The 18,520-nt window shown below is 40.9% G+C and overlaps 1 protein-coding gene across 4 annotated transcripts in view; it reads left to right on the forward strand.

Annotated features, from left to right (window-relative positions):
• The window catches only part of Chrdl1 (chordin like 1), a 112,758-nt gene extending 98,804 nt beyond the window's left edge, over window positions 1-13,954 (forward strand). For 2 of the 4 annotated variants that reach the window (XM_075957476.1, XM_075957477.1), the window contains exons 10-12: window positions 4,168-4,335; window positions 6,302-6,391; window positions 9,454-9,708. In XM_075957476.1, coding sequence (XP_075813591.1) covers window positions 4,168-4,335; window positions 6,302-6,391; window positions 9,454-9,584 — 389 coding nt within the window. In that variant the 3' untranslated portion in view covers window positions 9,585-9,708. Of the gene's footprint in view, window positions 1-4,167; window positions 4,336-6,301; window positions 6,392-9,453 lie in introns of all 4 variants that reach the window. The other 2 variants (XM_075957478.1, XM_075957475.1) reach the window with 2 other exon arrangements.
• The last annotated feature ends 4,566 nt before the right edge of the window (window positions 13,955-18,520 follow it).

Genomic DNA, 18,520 nt, shown 5'->3' on the forward strand with positions numbered 1-18,520 from the left:
GTCTGCACAATGGAATCCCCAGTGCGTTCCCAAAAGTACCTGTGTCCCATATCCAGAGATAATGATTTAATTGATTTGATTGTGGCCTGGGCTTAGGACTCATAAGTGCCTCAGACTCCTTTGATATGCAAAAACGTTTGAGAATATTTGATGCATGCTCACAGTGGTTCATAGTATTGTCCTTTAAAATGTGATTGCTTACCAGCAGCACCTAGGAGCTAATTATAAATGCTGACTCCCAGGCCTCCGCCTGCCGAGACCAACTCTGCAGTTAAGATTCTCAAGTGATTCTACTGAAGCTTAAGAAGTAATAATTTAAGATAACTATAATGCCCTTCATCTTCCATGGTGAAAGAGACAGGATGTGGATACAAAGGACAAGAGCTACCCAAGAGTAGACATCAGAACACTAAAGTGCAGGAGGAAATACTATTAGGGGTAGGCAGGGAGCATGTTCTAGAAGGATGTAGACATAAGGGCCACCCAAACATGGTGACTTACAGTCCCTTCCAAAGCTGGGGTCTCATTTGATCCACAAATCTTAATGTCAGTTGCAATCTCCCAACACGTGTTTCTTTTTGGCTAAAGGTCTAACATTTACACTTTCCCAGTAATACAAGATAATCTTAGGCAAAAATTAATAGTTACCTAAATACTGAAGATCAGGTTTTCTGATTTGATTTGATTTTCAGACAGAATCTCATTTCACACTGTGCTTAGGATTTTCTCACACCAGTGATTTCAAATAAAAGGAGAAAATGGGATACAGAGAATTTTTTGCCTTTAAGAAGAATTTCCTTCTCAGGTTGACGGTGTTTTGTGAGCATCCAGATAAGCAACTCCACCTGTGGGCTTACCCTGAGAAAGTAAATGGAGACACATAAAAGTATAGAAGCTAGGCCTTTTTTGGTGCAGTGTTATTTGTAATGGTGAAAAATTGACAACAATCAGACCACTCACTAATAAGGGATGGCTAAATTATGGTATAGCTGCACTGTGGAATATTATGTAGCCATTAAAACCATCGTAGACCAAGACTGCTAACATTTAAATATTAACTTAAAAGAGCAAGCTGCCAAAATATGTGTGTCGTACTTAATTTCTTGTGTTAAGAGAAAGTTTGTGTGTGCTTAAATATTTGAAAGCCTGGAAGGGACTATGACAGAATGTTTATAGAGATCATCTTTGGATAGCTGACTTACCAAATATTCCCATTTTCTGCTTTCACTTGTGTTTTCTAAATTTTAAGTAGTAAACATGTATTACTTTCATCATTTGAAAACATAATAAAAATTGTTGTTTTTAAAACCATCCTCCAGAATCCCAATTGTCAATATATTGAAGAATCTGACTGACTGAACCAGTTTCCCCGGAGGAGCTATTTTTACTGTTTTCCATCCTGATCAGATATGCTGAGATAGTATATCCATTGGGCATCATGGAAAGAAACCATTCCAATCTCATTCTATGTACTTTTCTCTCTCTGAGCCAGACCTGGGTGTGTGCATTTTAAATCACTCTTAGGGGTTATATTGCCCGAGAGTCACTGTCTGCATGACCCAGGGGGTCCTGCTCCATATATTCAGCACCTGCACAGCAGTAAGTGTGTCCTGCAATCAACCTAAAGATGAATGTTAAGTACCTACTTTATGAAAACACTGGCACAGAAGAACGAGAGATAAACAAGATGGCCAAAGGCTACTGCCTGGTGCTTGCATTGTAGTGAAGACAAAGTACAGTGAATTCAAATTAAGAATTTAATTTTAGCATGTGATGGAGACTGTGACAGCAAAAAGAGCATGATCAAGAGATGGTGAACAGTGTATGAAACACTTTCAAAGCAGTAGCCAGTGAAATGCGATGTTTGAATAGACTCCTGGATGACTTGAAAGGGTCCACAGATAGGAATGTCAGACCATCAGTGGCCTCTTAAAATAATGGTGCATAGCCTAGAGGAAAATGGACAAAGCAAAGGAAGACAATAGAACAGTAATATTAATTATTTTGACCAAGCCAAAAGTTTCATCACAACAAATAAGAGCAGGCTCCATCAATAACAAACGCAGGCTGAGATAAAGGATGCAGATTCCCCGTTTCTCTGCTCATTGCTCTGCTAGAGGCCAAACTTACTTTACATGTCATCACCCACCAAGGAATTAGCTAAGACACAGATCTACAGATTCCCCAACTCATCTCTCATACCCCGATACTTCCCTAATACCTGGAATTCCTTACACACTTCTTTTGGATTTGGTCATTAAATACCCCTGTTATGACTTTTAAAAACTTCCTGTGATGAGATAACACATCTTTATCTGTCATCACCACCTCCCACAGTAATGGTGTCTAAGTTTCTTAGTTCTAGAGGTCACAGGATAAGTTTCTTATGGGGAGTGGACATGGCCCCAAATGATTTCCCTTGTGGCATGGGTCCCCGAAAGGAAATGGGACTAGGTGGGCATGGCAGTGAAGTGCCTTGAGATGGAACATGAAAGATGGTAGTGAGCACACCCTTTTAAGGACAATTTTTTTTAGTGTCTTTCAGTTTCAACTAGGGCTGAGTCACTAATGGGGTTTTGTTTGTGGATTTCTTCAGTTGTGTAAGTCCAGATCTTAAGATGACTTAGGAGCTTCTGAATGACTCTTTAGGATGCTGGGAGAACTATGAGCCTATGACAGGTACTTCTAGTGCTATCAACGGTTGGGTTTCATATGTCAGTTACATTCAGAGCCAACATTAGGTTAGTGAGAAACTCAGCTCTCCTTGTAGAGGTGACAATTGAATTCATAGAAGTCCCTGTACGCTTCATGACCTCCTTCTTCTCATGTGAAAACTGTGAGCACACAGCCCTTAATTGCCTAACATCATAAAAAAAAAAGGCTGGCCTGCCAAGTAATCAGATGTCTAAAATGAAAGGCAAAGGGAGAAAAGAAGCTTGATTCTAGGATAATCCACAAAATGAGTGATCCAACTTGGAACTGTCAAGAGACAATGGTGGTTTTGTCCTCGCAGAGCCAAATGGTGGGAGGCAGAGGTAGAGAGGAAACATAATCAGGTCCAAAATAGACATACAATAGCAATTTGATTACAGTGTCCAGTCCAATATGTTTGATTGGACAGCAGTGACTCTCGTCAGTATGAAGCACAGATTCCACAACATTCAGCCCTCTGTGGATTTGTCCATCATGGTTTAGATATTCTTGTAGATTACTTCTGCATAGTCTCAAACATTTTTTCAGGCTGTGTAAAGATTCTCTTCAGTATTTTTTCTTTGAGTTATATACTTTGAATACACACCTCAAGGGGGGGCTGATTATAAAGCTATCAAAGGAACAACTCACTCATTTTTTGATATGGGGCCTGGGCAAAGGGAGTGTGGTATGAAATGCCAAGTATCATGGGGCTGGAACCTTTATTCCTGGGAGCTGAAATCCAACAGCCTGCTATACATAGTAAATGATCCACAGACAGTGGATCTAACCAATTTGTGTGTGTGTGTGTGTGTGTGTCTCCCAACCATTCGTTTGGCATAGCATACACATGACTAATCTGACATCTAGATTTTGGCACTGGTGTTGATCCGGTATTATCATTCCTTTTACAAACAAATCAAAGAGCATTCAGAAATGTCAAGCCAATTTGGATGGATCCATTGGGCAAGTATATGCACATAGATGAGTGTCATGAGTGTTTTCTAAGTAGACTGAAATGATGTCAGAAAAGCTAACCAAAGCCCTCTGTCAGCCCATATCCTGGGCCTCTCTTAGCACCATTGAGCTGAACAGAACATGATTCTGCCCTAGTATGGAAAAGTCAGTGTGTCCTTAAGTACCTAAGAGATTTAACCTGGCTATACTCATCTTTGTTTTCATCAAAGTTCATTTCTCAGGGGCTGTTGTAGGGAGACTTAGTTCAGTTTGGGGTGTGCCCTACAGAGCCAATGACTCTGTGATCATGTGGACTCGTGAGAGCTTAGATGTGTCTGGGTGCTCTGGTGGCTGCTAGTACGGTACGTCTGGAAACGGTGTCTCTCTAAATCATGTTCCGGTTGATTGTCTGCGTCTGCTTAGTGCCAGCAGTTCTGAACAGTGAGATGGCTAAATGCAGAAGTTTACTTCTAGTTTAAAAAAAAATATGCCAAAACTCTACTTGCTTCCTGGTTCCAGAAGAACCTCCAAGCCAAAACTTTGACAGCAAAGGTTACTTTTGTGGAGAAGAAACCATGCCTGTTTATGAGTCGGTGTTCATGGAGGATGGAGAGACTACCAGAAAAATAGCACTGGAGACGGAGAGACCACCTCAGGTAGAGGTCCACGTTTGGACCATTCGAAAGGGTGAGCAAAAGAGCGTTAAATTTGCATTTGTAAGTCAGACAGAGAAGGGACGACTCACCTTAATTTTGCATCAGCAGGTTCCTGTGCTTGGGTCGAAAGCGATCCCTCTGCTGAGAAACAGCAGGCTGCTAGTACAGAGATGATGTTTGCAAATTTACCACAGTCCATGATAAAGATCAAATATTAACTCTTGAGATCTTGCCTTTTGTTTTGGTTTGGTTTGATTTTTATTTCAAACACCTGAGCCCTACCACCAGAGTCTAATTTGTTGGTCTGAGCCAGGCATGTGAACCAATCAGCATGTTTCCTTAAATCCTCCAAATGGTTCTAAATCTATGGTCTATGTTGTAAACCAATAAGCTGCAGTCTCCCTTCCCAATAGAAAGCTCAAAAAACAGGAAAATCCCTTCCTTCAGTGTGAAGCTATGTCTCTGGAATTATACCATGTACTCTGGATTATGATAAATTTTAAACATCCTACTTTTAAGAAGATTATGGGCTTGAGCCAAGGAGATGACTCACTAGGTAAAGGAGTTTGGTGACAAGCCTGATGATCTCAGTTCAATCCCTGGGACCCATATGGTGGAAGCAGAGAACTGAATCCCACAATCCCTAGTAAATTGTCCTCTAACCCTCAAATATGTACTGTGGTACCCAAGTGCCTATACACACTCAGTAAGTTCTCAGCCAGATAGGGCTACACAGGGAGTTCCTGTCTCAAAATAGCAACAATAATAACCAGTGTTCAAACATGTATATGCTTCAGCATCATGCACATAGCTGTACTAATGTGCTGCTAGCTAGTCCTACCCCAGAGATGAGCATTCAGTAGGCCTTGACATTATAAGCATTTCATGAATAAGGCATAACCTCGTGATGCTAATGCAAGTAATATTTGGATCACAGTTTCAGACATTCTGCTATAGTTGTTTACTGTATCTTTTCTCACTTCGTTTCCCCAACAATTTTACTTTTACCAAAGAATGCCCCCCCCCACAGCTAGGAAATATGCTAGGTTGCAGATATGCTTTTCAACCATGTTTATTTTGGTTTTATATCTAAGCATGTCAGTTATCTGTCTTTAACTCCATACCTCAGACTAGGAACTGGCATGTTGGTTTCTTAAGCAGTGAACCCAGCCACACATCCTTCACCCCTCCCCACTAAAGTACATGGACAGCTTGCAGTTTGCTAGTATATATCAACAACCTTCTATATGCAATAAAGCTTTTAGCGGGGTTTATGCTTCCTGGACACAGCAAAATCCAGCCTTCATCTCCTTTCTTCCTCGTTGACCTCTGGTTTAAGTGAGTTGGTAACATGTTGCCCCTTAACTGCTTGACAGTATTCAGTTATTTACCTGCCTCTAATAAGAACTGTTTAGGCGAGGTGGAAACTGTGGGCCAATGCATAAAAACCCCAGCCCCCTTGTTTGTTTTGTTTTTAAGAGAAACTGCAAGAATTCTGACTATTTCCCAAAGGAAACGTTGCACTTCTGTGTGAATTAAGGAATAGGGGTAGCCTCTCTATTTGCACATATAATATGCCTGCAATCCGACTACTGGTTTTCATTGTTTAGCCAGGAGGGCAGCCTAGTGGTTTGGCAAGAATTAGTCTATCAAAATTATGGCCAAAGGCAGAATTTCTAATACTGCCTCTGGCTACAGAAGCTCCAACCAGTACTTAACGCTTTTCTAAGGAGAGCCCATGGTCAGAAGTACTACCTCCCTTATCTCCAGTCCCTGGAGAAGCTAAAGGGAAGCCAGTGAGCCAAGAATACAAATGGAGACAATTAAAATCTTTGAGCCATCCAAGTTCCTGGTTAAGTACATTTCACAGCCCAGCTCCATACCTCTAAGCCCCAGTAATGAGATTATATGTTTAGCCTGGGCAGAAAAGGGGGACATGGTTCCACGAAGAGCTAGAAAATGTCTCATCACCTGTTCCACTTTGCGCTTGGCCCTAGGCATTCTCCAGCACTTCCACATTGAGAAGATATCCAAGAGGATGTTTGGGGAGCTCCATCATTTCAAGCTGGTGACTCGGACCACCTTAAGTAAGCGCTCTTCGCTGGAAATAGCCTCTAGCTTTCAAATGTAGTATTGCCACACTTGAAGTTCTTCTGTATTCTCAGTGAACATAAAGGACTCTCAGTTTCAACATTAGGGGATGTGCTCTTTCTCTTTTGGAAGACTAAGGACAAGGAGGGTGTCTGAATACAAACTAGAAAAGCCCGGGCATAATGAATACAAGCTGAATACATAGTCCACATACAAGCCATTTCAGGTCAAGGTTTCTTAAATGCCCCTTATGAAACTGATAACCCAAGTCACGAGGCAGTTGAAGGAAGGGTACCAAGATTTCAAGTCTGGTATAATTGTGAAGTCTTCATATCTGTATGGCTATGCCCTCTGGGGATGAAGAAGAGGACAGGAATATGGACTGCATATCAATCCTGCATTATAGCAGAGCGCTCTGACTCTTTTTAAACTACCACTAGGTGCTCATGTTTCTTTAAAAGCATCCAGGCATCTACTCAGACTTGCAACTCTCCTACTTTCCACACTAGATGGAGCTTAGGGACTAGATACTGCAGGGCACCAGGGTGGGGCTGGGTGGGGAGCACTTCTAATGGAATAAAAGGCACCCGAATTCTATCCCCAGAGAATTTCTAATGGGCGAGACAGAACATGAATGGGCCTTCACCATGAATGAGAAGAGCTGTGAGGAGTTAAATGCCTAAGCGCTCAGGGGAATCTGCAGAGAACAATAAATTGAGAGCCAGGTGGGCTTAGTCGAGGAAGGCTTCGGGGAGGAGGCGCTTTTTAAAAGAAAAGGGTGTGACTGGGCAACAGGTCAAGAAATCAGTCCAGGGCGAGGGTGCAGCCTAAGAGAAGATCCAGGCAGGAGCAAACAAGAAATGTGGGTGGGGGTGAGGAATGATCATCAAGGCCACATAGGGCACAATGAAGATGAAAAGGGTTGCTATGAAGCAGTCGGAAGGCTTAGAAGAAGCCAGTGAAAAAATACACATGCAAAGCTAGCAACATTGGGAGGTGCTCCACAATACAAGCAGCACTGTAATAGCAGTGTAGCGATCTGGGCTTTCTTATAGTAAGCACTCACCTTGATGAATCCAGACTATGGCTAAACCACAACAGCGGAGGTAAGCAAGCAGGTAAACAGTGTATTCACATCTGGCTTTTAGAAAGAGGGCCTTGCTGTGAGGAGTGCGGTGCACCATTACTGGCAGAGCTGGTGAGAATCTGAATTAGGAAGTTCCCACACTATACTGTCTGCAAGACAAAAGAGTTTAGGACACCATGAGAGACATTCCTAAGGCTAAGTCAACAGATAGAAGTGTGTGTGGAGGGGCTTAGTCTAGAGTGACTCCAGGATTAATAACTTTGTATATTGGATGAATAGTAATGCCATTTGTCAATGAAGAGCTCAAGGCTAAGCAGATGCTGATGCAAAAGGATGTCTGCTTGGAATGTACTTTGGTCAGGATGCCTGAGAACCAGCTAGAAATGGTGTTGGTAAGGTATTTTTTATGTCTTTTGAAAGAATAATAGAAAGTAAATGAATTCAGCATAAGAATCTGAATGCAGGAGTTGGGGGATCCCTCCAAGAGAGTCAGGAATAAAAGAGACAGAGACTAGGGTCCAGGGATCAATGGTATGACTTTTGAAATTACTAATTCACCACAGAACACAGTTTAGTTCATCTTGTATCAAGACAGTGTACTAGGCTCTAGAGGACTTCAATGCTGTGCCCATACTAGCTAGGACTGGGGACGAGTAATGGAATTAGGTATCATGTGCCCCAAACATTGTACGGCTGAAGGAAGTGGGTAGTGAAATGATCCAGTGGAGTAACACGGGGACAATGAAATAAGCCCAACCCCTTCACATAATGTGTCTCAATAGCCTGGCACACCATAAGGCTTTGGTAAACGTTACCTTCCCCCACCTTTTTTCTACCCTTATACTGAGGCATAAAGAATAGAGGAAAATGAGGAATTTAAGGCAGAAAGAAGCAGGGAGATCAGGTCTAAAGGGGAGGGCAGTATGTAGGGAAACCAAAAGGGTTCAAAGGAGGTTTAGGGTGAAAAGGATTTTCCTGACCTTGTGCCCAGAGCTCCCCAGACTTCACTGTCATGAACATAGGAATAAAGAGAAATGTGAGGGGCTATTGGGAGTCAATAGGCAATGGAAGTGATTCAGTCCAGTTAAGAGTGGAAAGGGCTGTGAACCAGTGTGAGAATGGAGCACTATAAAGAGCCATAGGATGGCATTTCAGGGTGCCATTGATGCATAAGGACAGCATGCGGAAAAATTAATGTGAGCAGTTGTAGACAAAGGAAACAAGGAATAGAGCAAATAATGATAAGCAATCAAGTATCCCAAATTTGATTACATGGGGCGCTAAGAGAGCAAGCTGTGGTCCAGTGATGCGGTATATACTGCTGTCGATGGGTATTTTTTAAATTGGTGCCAAGTGAGCCGCAAGAAGAGCAAGCAAGCAGACTGTGGAATATTTTGCAAATGTTGAATACAGTATAAAAATTCTAAACCCTGGTGATGGAGTTCGGTGGTTGAGAGTGAATATTACTGGTTCAGTGCTTGAGAATGCATACCACTCTTCCAGAAGATTCGAGTTCAGTTCCCAGTACCCACATCAGGGTAGTTCACAACTTCTTGGAACTTCAGCTCCAGGAGGACCTGATACTGCCGACCTCTGTGGGTACCTGCACTCACGTGTATATATTTCCCCAAACACATCATTTAAAATCAAATAATTCCTTTAATGGAAGTTTTCTAAACTTCTAAGCACGTAAGACTTACTTGTGGGAGAACAATTGTGTCTCATTTGGAGAATCTTTCAAATGTGATGTATTGAAGTAAAAACTCCGTGTTCTGTTTTCTGTCTCCACCTTCAGAAAAGTATTTATGTGTTTGAGTGGGTGCTTCTGTGCTGAAGCCACCTGCCATTCATATTTTAAATACCCTCAGGGGTCTACAAGGATGTGGAAAAGAATGAACCATATTGGTTGTATTCCTAATTACTTCAGCTCTGATCTTATACACTCCTGACCATTCTGTGTTTTCCTTTTAGACCAGTGGAAGATCTTCACTGAAGGAGAAGCTCGGCTCAGCCAGATGTGTTCAAGTCGGGTGTGCAGAACAGAACTGGAAGATTTGATCCAGGTTTTGTACCTGGAGAGACCTGAAAAGGGCCACTGTTAGACAAAACAGTCAGGATTGGATAGTATCAATTAAGGAAACCCAAGCTGCAGCTGGACTGCTGGCTTCCTTTGCTTAAGTCAACAGGGCTCTAAAACCCCAAAGTCAGACGCAGTCAAATTATCCACGCCAGCCACAACATACCTTGTTCCTCTATGTGCAGTGGTGTGCCAGCCCTCAAACATCTCCTCTAAAGAGAATAGAGGAGTCTTTAATGGTTTCTGGAGGGAGAAGGGATAGAGCATTCTGATGCAGCTTTAGTTTCTCTGAGAATCACTTTTATTTGAAGGTTAAAAGAAAACACTTTTAGGGATTCTGTGTAGAAAGTTAGTCACGTGAAAGGAAGAGAAGAAAATTGCTCAGTATAAGTTGGGTCACATAGAGCAATCATTTGTATGAAATGCCTTTCGAATGCTCACGTGTCTTCCATTCTTTAAATAAACGAACTTATTCAGTGGGTGGAACTACAGGTCAGTCAGTTGTAGAGCACACACCTAACACATGGAGCCTTGGGCTCTACTTTCAATACTGAAAAAAAATCATCCTCATATCTCATATACGCACGTACGAAAAGACACCCAGACTGCACATGAAGCTGCCCTTGTTTCTGGCTCCTAAATACTGTTGGGGCTGTTGGCACCCAGGAAAACAGATTCAAAATGTATGTAGAATACTGCCCTCAAGACTTTAAGGGTGAAGAATGCCAGTTAAGGGTCTTGTTCACTTTGAAGTGCCAAATTCACTATGTCGGATAATACCACTTCTCTTTCTTGACCTGAACCTCCCTTAGGAAGGTAGAACTTGGTGAAACTGTCAGAAACTAAGTTCATACCAAACATCGCATAACTGTAGAAGATTCATAGCTGTAGAAGAATACACCTGATAAAAACAAAGTAGTCCATCTTTTTTTTGTTGTTTACACAGCTATAATACTCAACTAGCGTATAAACTAATGCTCGCTAATTTTCTTGTGGCCATAGTCACCCAGACAGACACTTTACTTTGAATTATTCTAAAAGCTGTTTTTAAGGGCTCTCTGATTTCTCTGACTACAGGAGTTGAAATTTGACTTTATCAAGAGACTCAGTCCTTGTGAACTTCTGAACATTGGTTCTTCTGTCAAGAGAGAGTTACTGTTCATTCAGGGAACTGAGAATTCTGACACAGACCTTTCTCCTAAACCTTCCTACTAGCCTTGTCTTATCCACAAGCATAAGTTGTATCTGGGATTTTTGACAAGGCTGCTCCTGAAATGTTTATTTGCAGCCGAATGCCATAGCATAAATTATGCTTTCTGAGGCTTGGCTTTAGAAACCCTCTTTGTGGAGAAACTATAAATAATTCCTAACAAGGAGCATAGGGCTGACTTCTGGATCTGTCCTCTTGCAGGAGCATGAATGAGCTCAAATGAGTACTAAGCAATACGAGGACCTAGAAACCCTGCATTTCCCACACTAGGCAAGAGAACATGATAAGAAAAAATGTGCAAATGGTCTGGTCTTTATGGGAACCTGGCAGAGAAGGGGCAGTTTTCACACACAAAAAAAGACACCAGGCTTTGGGGCCAGGGCTTCATGAGACAAATTTCTTGCCAGCCGGTCATACACATTCTCCTCATAAGTGGGACATAAGCTTCCTGGGCTACAAAGCCGCAGAACATCATTGAAAATGTGATGGGAGAAGTATCAATCCACAGCTGCCTCCCTCTCGGGAGGAGGGGAGGGGGAACCATATTTCCAGAGTGTGGAGATCTGTAACCAGATCCTGAAGGAAAGGGGTGATTCCCCCTGCTCGATGATTCACCCCAAAGCCTTCCCACCCAGGTGTTCTCTGAAATCTTAGCCTCAAGGGAACACCTAAAGAGCTCCCCTAGATAGACTCCTGCCTCCAGGTGCAGCGACACACCTTTCTAAAGTGCTGTGGGAAGCAGGAACTGGGGATTTCGATGTAGAAACCCTCCGGGTTTTGATGTTGGGTAGAGTGTAGGGTATGCGGAGAGAGATCAAACTGCCTGTAGTGAGTAGGGAAGAATGGATATGGTTCTTTTTTTTGGTATTTATTTGTATCATAAACACTTGGGACAGCAAAGACCAGAGGCACCATTTTATCCATTTTCTAGTTAGCCCATGTAAACAAGTCTGAGTAACGTAACAGTGTTACCCTTTCACTTTTCTCACAGGACATGTACCCAGGTATGGTACTTATTTATGGAGTCACTGTGTTTCTGGATTTTTAAATTAATAAAATTTTAATTTAAAAAGGTTATGACAGGAAAATCATATGATTGACACTCCAGTCAAGATTGTCATTTGACTGGGTAAAAGATGATGGGTGGGGCCTAGTGTTTTCACAGTCAGCTTGGCATTCTTGTTATACTACTCTCAAGTAGCTAGCAGTGTCAACTTAGCAGTAAGGCTGCCTAGATTCTTAAGCTAGCTCTATGATTTCTATATTTGTCAGTATTCTCAATTAGAAAATGGGATGATAATGATACCATTGTCCTTTGCCTGAAATCTTGCAGTAAGGTTTAATGTAATCAGTACATATAAAATAATTAGTCTAGTGTCTATTGAATATGCATTGATGACCATTGATATTCAAGGTGGGAAAGGCATTTAGAGCAACCATTGATGTTTAACTTCCTCTTGGACCACTTACTTAGGTTTCAAGAGGACTTCAATTTTGACCTGCTGTTCACAACACTTTTATGCAAAGCTTGTTTTAGTTATCAGTGTAAGGATTTTGTTATGTGTTGACCCAGAATAAATTCCCTCAAATCCTCAATGCTAGCGAAATACCGGGTATTCAGAAGTCAGGATATGAGAGGATTTTAAGAGAGAAATGCAAATTGTCAGTCACTGCTGAGATGTTCAGTGACATGGCAGAAACTCTGTAATGATGGTGATAACATGGAAGAAGAGAAGAGTTGAAGTTACTGGAGCAAGGGATTGTCAGAGGTAAGTGGAAGGACGCTGTGAGGAAGTAGGGCTAGAAGCTCAAGAGAACTCACTGGAGAAACTTTCTAGTGGAGTGAAAAAAAACAATGAAGATAGCATCTGCAGAAAGAAATGGGGTCAAAGCCATTTCATCTTGCATAGGGGAGCTATTTGTCCATATCATAGCACAGCGGGCAGAGAGACTGTAGGAAGGACAAGATTAAAGATGGGTAATAAGGGAGTTAGTCTGTTTCATGCAGGGCAGTGAAGTCATATCCCAGGTTGCTCTCAGGACTCACAACTCTTGACCCACAACCTCAGTGAATTCAGCTTTGGATGCAGACCATTTTTACACCATATTTAGCAAGATCTACCTAGTTCCATCAGATCTCTATTATCTCACACCCCTTCCACTCAGCTTCCTTTCTTTTAGAATGACACTGTGAATCAAAATATCAGTCTACCTGCATTGAGGAAAATGCAAATAAGTCAAACTAGACTTCTGTGGCTTCATCTTGCATTATCCCCTTTCTATAATGACTCACACCCAAATATCTACCAGCCCTTCAAGTTTGTGGTTCTATATGTAGGCAATGTTTGTAGACTTTTTCTGTCAATTCCTCTTGAAGGACTTTTACTTCTTTTACTCCTTCCACCATGACTCCCAGAAAGCAGTAAGGGCTACCTCATATGGGCTTACAGAGAAGACCTGCCTCCTCCCACACATTTTCTGCCTCTTTATACCTTTCCTGCTTTTAATTCTTTTTAAAAGGACTTTTTTATATTTGTTTTATGCACATGAGTATTTGCCCTGTATGTATGTCTGCATGCCATGTACATGCCTGATGCCTGCGAAATTCAGAAAAAGTGTCGGATATCCTGAATCTGGAGTTGCAGATGATTGTGGGCCTCCATGTGGATGTTGGGAAACAAACCCAGGTCCGCTAGAAGAGCTAAGTCATCTTTCCTGCCCTTTGCTTTGACGCTCAAAGAAGCTCAGAATATGCTTCTCAAAACTCTGCCATTTTGTCACAAGGATTATTTTTGAGCTAATAACAATTAAGAATCAATAGCAACAGAAAATTTTTTCTATTCTCCTTATAATTGCCTGAAAATTGGACAAAGATTTTCCTTTGAGGAAGGTAACCTCTCCTCCATTTCAAGGACAGAGAGTGAGTCATCCCTTAGGGTAGGAAATCAACACCAAGATCAAACGAAAATTCATGCTAAAGTAGTCTGCAGCATCCATTCCTTTCTCCCTCCCTCATTCATTTCCTAATCTCTCTCCCCCCAGAATTTATCATCCATTTAAGTTCAAGCTCTCCTTCCTATATTAAGATAGTAAATAAGCCCCCTGAATCTAACCATATTTTAGAGTTTCATTTTCTTTCTGTGAACTTCTGTGTATATACATATTAATAAAATTTGTGTGCCTTTTCTAGTGTTATTGCATTTTATTGATTTAATTCATAGGTTCACAGTCATGGGAGCTAAAAAGGCAAAGAAATAGTGTTTCTTCTCCAACATTTCTCTATGATAGCATTGCTAGAAAAAAATGTCCATCATCTCTCTGTCACAAATGTCTTCACAACCATCACTGCTTTTGGCTCTGTATTGCTGGTGGGACTTCTGCGTGCACACAGTTAGCACCACCATGATAGTACTCAGAATTCACTGTCTTCCTCAGCTGCATTTTTTCCCTTGAATATAGAGAGAGAACTCCCCCTTCCTTTGTACCTGTGATGCTACTTTGTCACCTTACATTGAAGCAAACAAATTATTCATAAGTGTTTGTTACTGTGTGCACCAACATGGATTTTCTTGTGCCTTAGAGTGTCATAGAGGTCTTCATGGAAAAAGGTGTTTTATGTTCTATTTTTCAAACCAGTTTTCAGACCTCAATTGTAAATGTGCAGAGTCTGTACTGAGTGAAAGTCTCTGTGCTACAATCCCCTACACATCACATGTACTGTTTTTACCTCCCTGTAAAACCCTCTTTCAAACTGACTTCAAGAATCTACCCTACAACCTACCAAATGTAGGCAGACATTTTTGAGACTTCCAAATAGGAGAGGAGCTCCTAGAATTAGGGAATGAGTCACAGCACATAGTTTCCCAACATTCCATATGCATTTTTAATTTATCTTTGTATATGCTCTTTCCATTACTAGAATGTTCTTCCATCTCCTTTGCATAGCATGAGACTATACTTATTCTTTTTTATTTTTTATTACTTTATAAATAATACCATTCAAAGATTTGGTGAGCTCCCATTAGCTCAGGCACACTGTCTCAGTGGGTGGACCAACCACTGGAGCCCAGTATATTCATCTCCATTCTGTGGAACAATGATTGCTTCTCTAATAGTTTCCCACTATTTTCCCATTCTCCCTAAAAATTGTATCCTACGAGATGCTATTCTATATTACTAGAACTTAGCATATTTTTAGTGTTTCTATTCTTTAACCTATAATGCCAATCTCTAGTGCCTCTGTTTAATGAATCTATCTTTCAAGACTCCCAGAGTACTCATCTTGAGACGTTGTCACAGGCACAGTTAGTGCTCCCTCCTCTATGTACACAGGAAATAACAACCAACATACATACCCTGGAAGAGCCACTAGAGTAATCAGTCGACATGCGTGCTTGTTCATTTAACGCTCCCATAGCTCTTGTAGGTACCATTGTTGACCCAATTTTAGAGGTGAGAAGAACATTGGAAGCATTTCCCTTTTATATGCCATTAAAACCATATGCCACATCATAGCATTTTTTATTGATTTTTATTGAGGTCTACATTTTTCTCTGCTCCCATCACTGCCTCTCCCCTCCCCTTTAAACCCTCCCCCAAGGTCCCTATGCTCCCAATTTACTCAGGAGTTCTTGTCTTTTTCTATTTCCCATGTAGTTTAGATCTATGTAAGTCTCTGTTAGTGTGCTAATTATTGTCTAGGTTCTCTGGGATTGTGGTTTGTAGGCTGGTTTCCTTTGCTTTATGTTTAAAAACCACCTATGAGTGAATACATGTGATAATTGTCTTTCTGTGTCTGGGTTACATCACTCAAAATAATGTCTTCTAGCTCCATCCTTTTTCCTGCAAAATTCAAGATGTCATTATTTTTTTCTGCTGTGTAAATGTACCACTTTTTCCTTACCCATTCTTCGATCAAGGGGCATTTAGGTTGTTTCCAGGTTCTGGCTATGGCAAACAATGCTGCTATTAACACAATTGAGCACATGTCCTTGTGCCATGATTGAGCATCCTTTGGATATATACCCAAAAGTGGTATTGCTGGGTCCTGAGGAAGGTTGTTTCCTAATTTTCTGAGAAATCGCCACACTGACATCCAAAGGGGCTGTACCAGCTTGCATTCCCACCAGCAATGCAGAAGTGTTCCCTTTTCCCCACAACCTCTCCAACATAAGTTGTCATCAGTGTTTTTGATCTTGGCCATTCTTACAGGTGTAAGATGAAACCTCAGAGTTGTTTTGATTTGCATTTCTCTGATGACTAGGGATGTTGAACATTTTCTTAAGTGTCTTTCAGCCATTTTGGACTCCTCTGTTGAGAGTTCTCTGTTTAGGTCTGTACTCCATTTTTTATTGGATTATTTGTTCTTTTGATGACCAATTTCTTGAGTTCTTTGTATATTTTAGAAATCAGACCTCAGTCTGATGTGGAGTTGGTGAAGATATTTTCTCATTCTGTAAGCTGTCTTTTTCTCTTGTTGACCTTTCCTTTGCTTTACAGAAGCTTTTCAGTTTCAGGAGGTTCCATTTATTAATTGTTTCTTTCACTGTCTGTGCTTCCAGGGTTATATTTAGGAAGTGGTCAATGCATTCAATTGTACTTCCCACTTTCTCTTCCATAAGGTTCAGTGTGGCAGGCTTTATGTTGAGATCTTTGATTCATTTGGACTTGAGTTTTGTGCATGGTGATAGATATGGGTCTATTTTCATTCTTCTGTATGTTGATATCCAGTTATGCCAGCACCATTTGTTAGATATGCTTTTTTCTTTCGCATATTTAAACATAGTCTAAAAAGTGGAATTATAAATGTTAAAAATATAAAACGCCTCTAGAGTAAAGGCATCGTGCTTGTATTCTAAGAGTTATTACAAAAAAGCCAATAGTTAGGAAAGGTGTAAAGCTAAATAAAGATCTTCGACTGTCTCAGTTGGGGCAATTTCCACACCTCCAAGCTCTGGCCATAGTAAGTGCCATACAAGTGAACCACATTTTAGAACATTTTGTTTTCTCATTTACTCCTTGACAATTTCATACCTGTACACAATGTATCTTGGTCATATGCACCCCAAACCCTCCCTCCCATTCCAGTCTGACAGACTTAGACATGGTCCCTTCCCATTTTGTGTCCTCTTTCCCCCATTTACCCCATAACCCACTGAGTCCAATCAGTGCCGGCCATTAGAATAACTGATCTTTTTGTCTTGATTGTGTGCCAGTCTATTGCAGATAACCATTGCTGTAGTAAATTTGAGATTTAAATAGCCATGTTATGGCCAGAAGAAAGCCTGTCCCAGCACTCCTCCACCATCATCTTCATCCTTCATTCTTTCTACCCCTCCATTCACAGTGTTCCTTCAACTTTGTGGCCATTGGTGCAGATATTTGATTTATTGCTGTGTTCTCAACAGTCATTTATTTTAAACACTTTGACAAGTTCATTTTTTAATCTTTAATACCATATTTTGAGAGTGTATTTTCTATGTTTGGATTGATTTAGATACAGAAGTGTTCACCATCACAATCCAGTTGCCTAGAGTAGTCAGTAGAATGTCATGCAGTCTAGGAGCATATGTAGTTTAGATGTGAAATAAGTTACACTATATAAGCTTATGCCAGCATGCTCCATGTTTGTACAACCATGGAATCACCTAACTACAAATTTCTCAGAATATACTCAAATCATTCAGCAACACATGACAGTGTATGTAAAAATGTGAAGTATTTGCTTAGCCACAGCCTTCCTAATTAGATTGAGGAACTCTGAGAAGATGGGGACCCAATGCCCATCATTTCCAGACATTCAGCAAATAGTTGCCAAGTAGAGTCCATCTGATGAAATTCTTTCTACATTTGGAAAAAATAGCTCCTCAGGGAACTTATAAAAATGAAGTCCTCCATGATATTTACCCTGTAGCCAACTCTATGAAAAGCCAATAAAGTGTGGGTTAATAAATACAAATGTCAAAGAACTGGTTAGCTTTGAAAAATAACTTGTTCTAAGGTCCCAGGCAAAACAACTGATAAATATGGGACTTACATGTAGATTTTTTGAGTTCTGAATCAGGCATTTCAGTGTTTTGTTATAAGCCTCAGTACCTTTTTCAGTGGGACAAGTCACAAGGTCACATCCTGCTTTTTCGGTGTCTGGACAGGACTGCAGGAAGAGCTTCCTTCTTCCTAGAATACTCCTGTTCTCATTGACCTGCCTCTACTTCCTATAGGGTTGTCCCACCTATACTTCCTGCCTGGCTACTGGCCAATCAGTGTTTATTTAAACATAATTGGCAGAATACAGAATTATCCCACACCATTTCCCCTTCTTTTTTTTAAACAAAGGAAAATATCCATAGTCCAATTTTGGGAATGTGGGCATAGTATTCCAGGCTACTTCCTACTGGTTGAGAGCACTGATAATCTTATGGGGACCTAAAGAAATTTAGAATTATGATCAATTCCTGACTGGAATATCCTGTGAGCCTTGATCATCTCAGGCATCAACTTGGATCCGTTCTAGATGTAGAACTCTGACCTCTGGGCCATCTGTTTCTACCAGAGATTTCTCAGGTGGTCTTCCTTGATCAAACCTGATATTTCTTAACTCAGAATAAATACACAACCACCTGCTCTACACCATGATGTCCAGAAATGCCCACAACACTGGGGCCAACCATCCATGATCTGAAAACATGTGCCCAATGTTCCTTTGCTTTTAGACTTGTAGCAACAAAAGGGATTTTTCATTGATCAGCTAT

The sequence above is a fragment of the Microtus pennsylvanicus genome, chromosome X (genome assembly GCF_037038515.1).
Source record: "Microtus pennsylvanicus isolate mMicPen1 chromosome X, mMicPen1.hap1, whole genome shotgun sequence".
NCBI classification, from domain to species: domain Eukaryota; kingdom Metazoa; phylum Chordata; class Mammalia; order Rodentia; family Cricetidae; genus Microtus; species Microtus pennsylvanicus.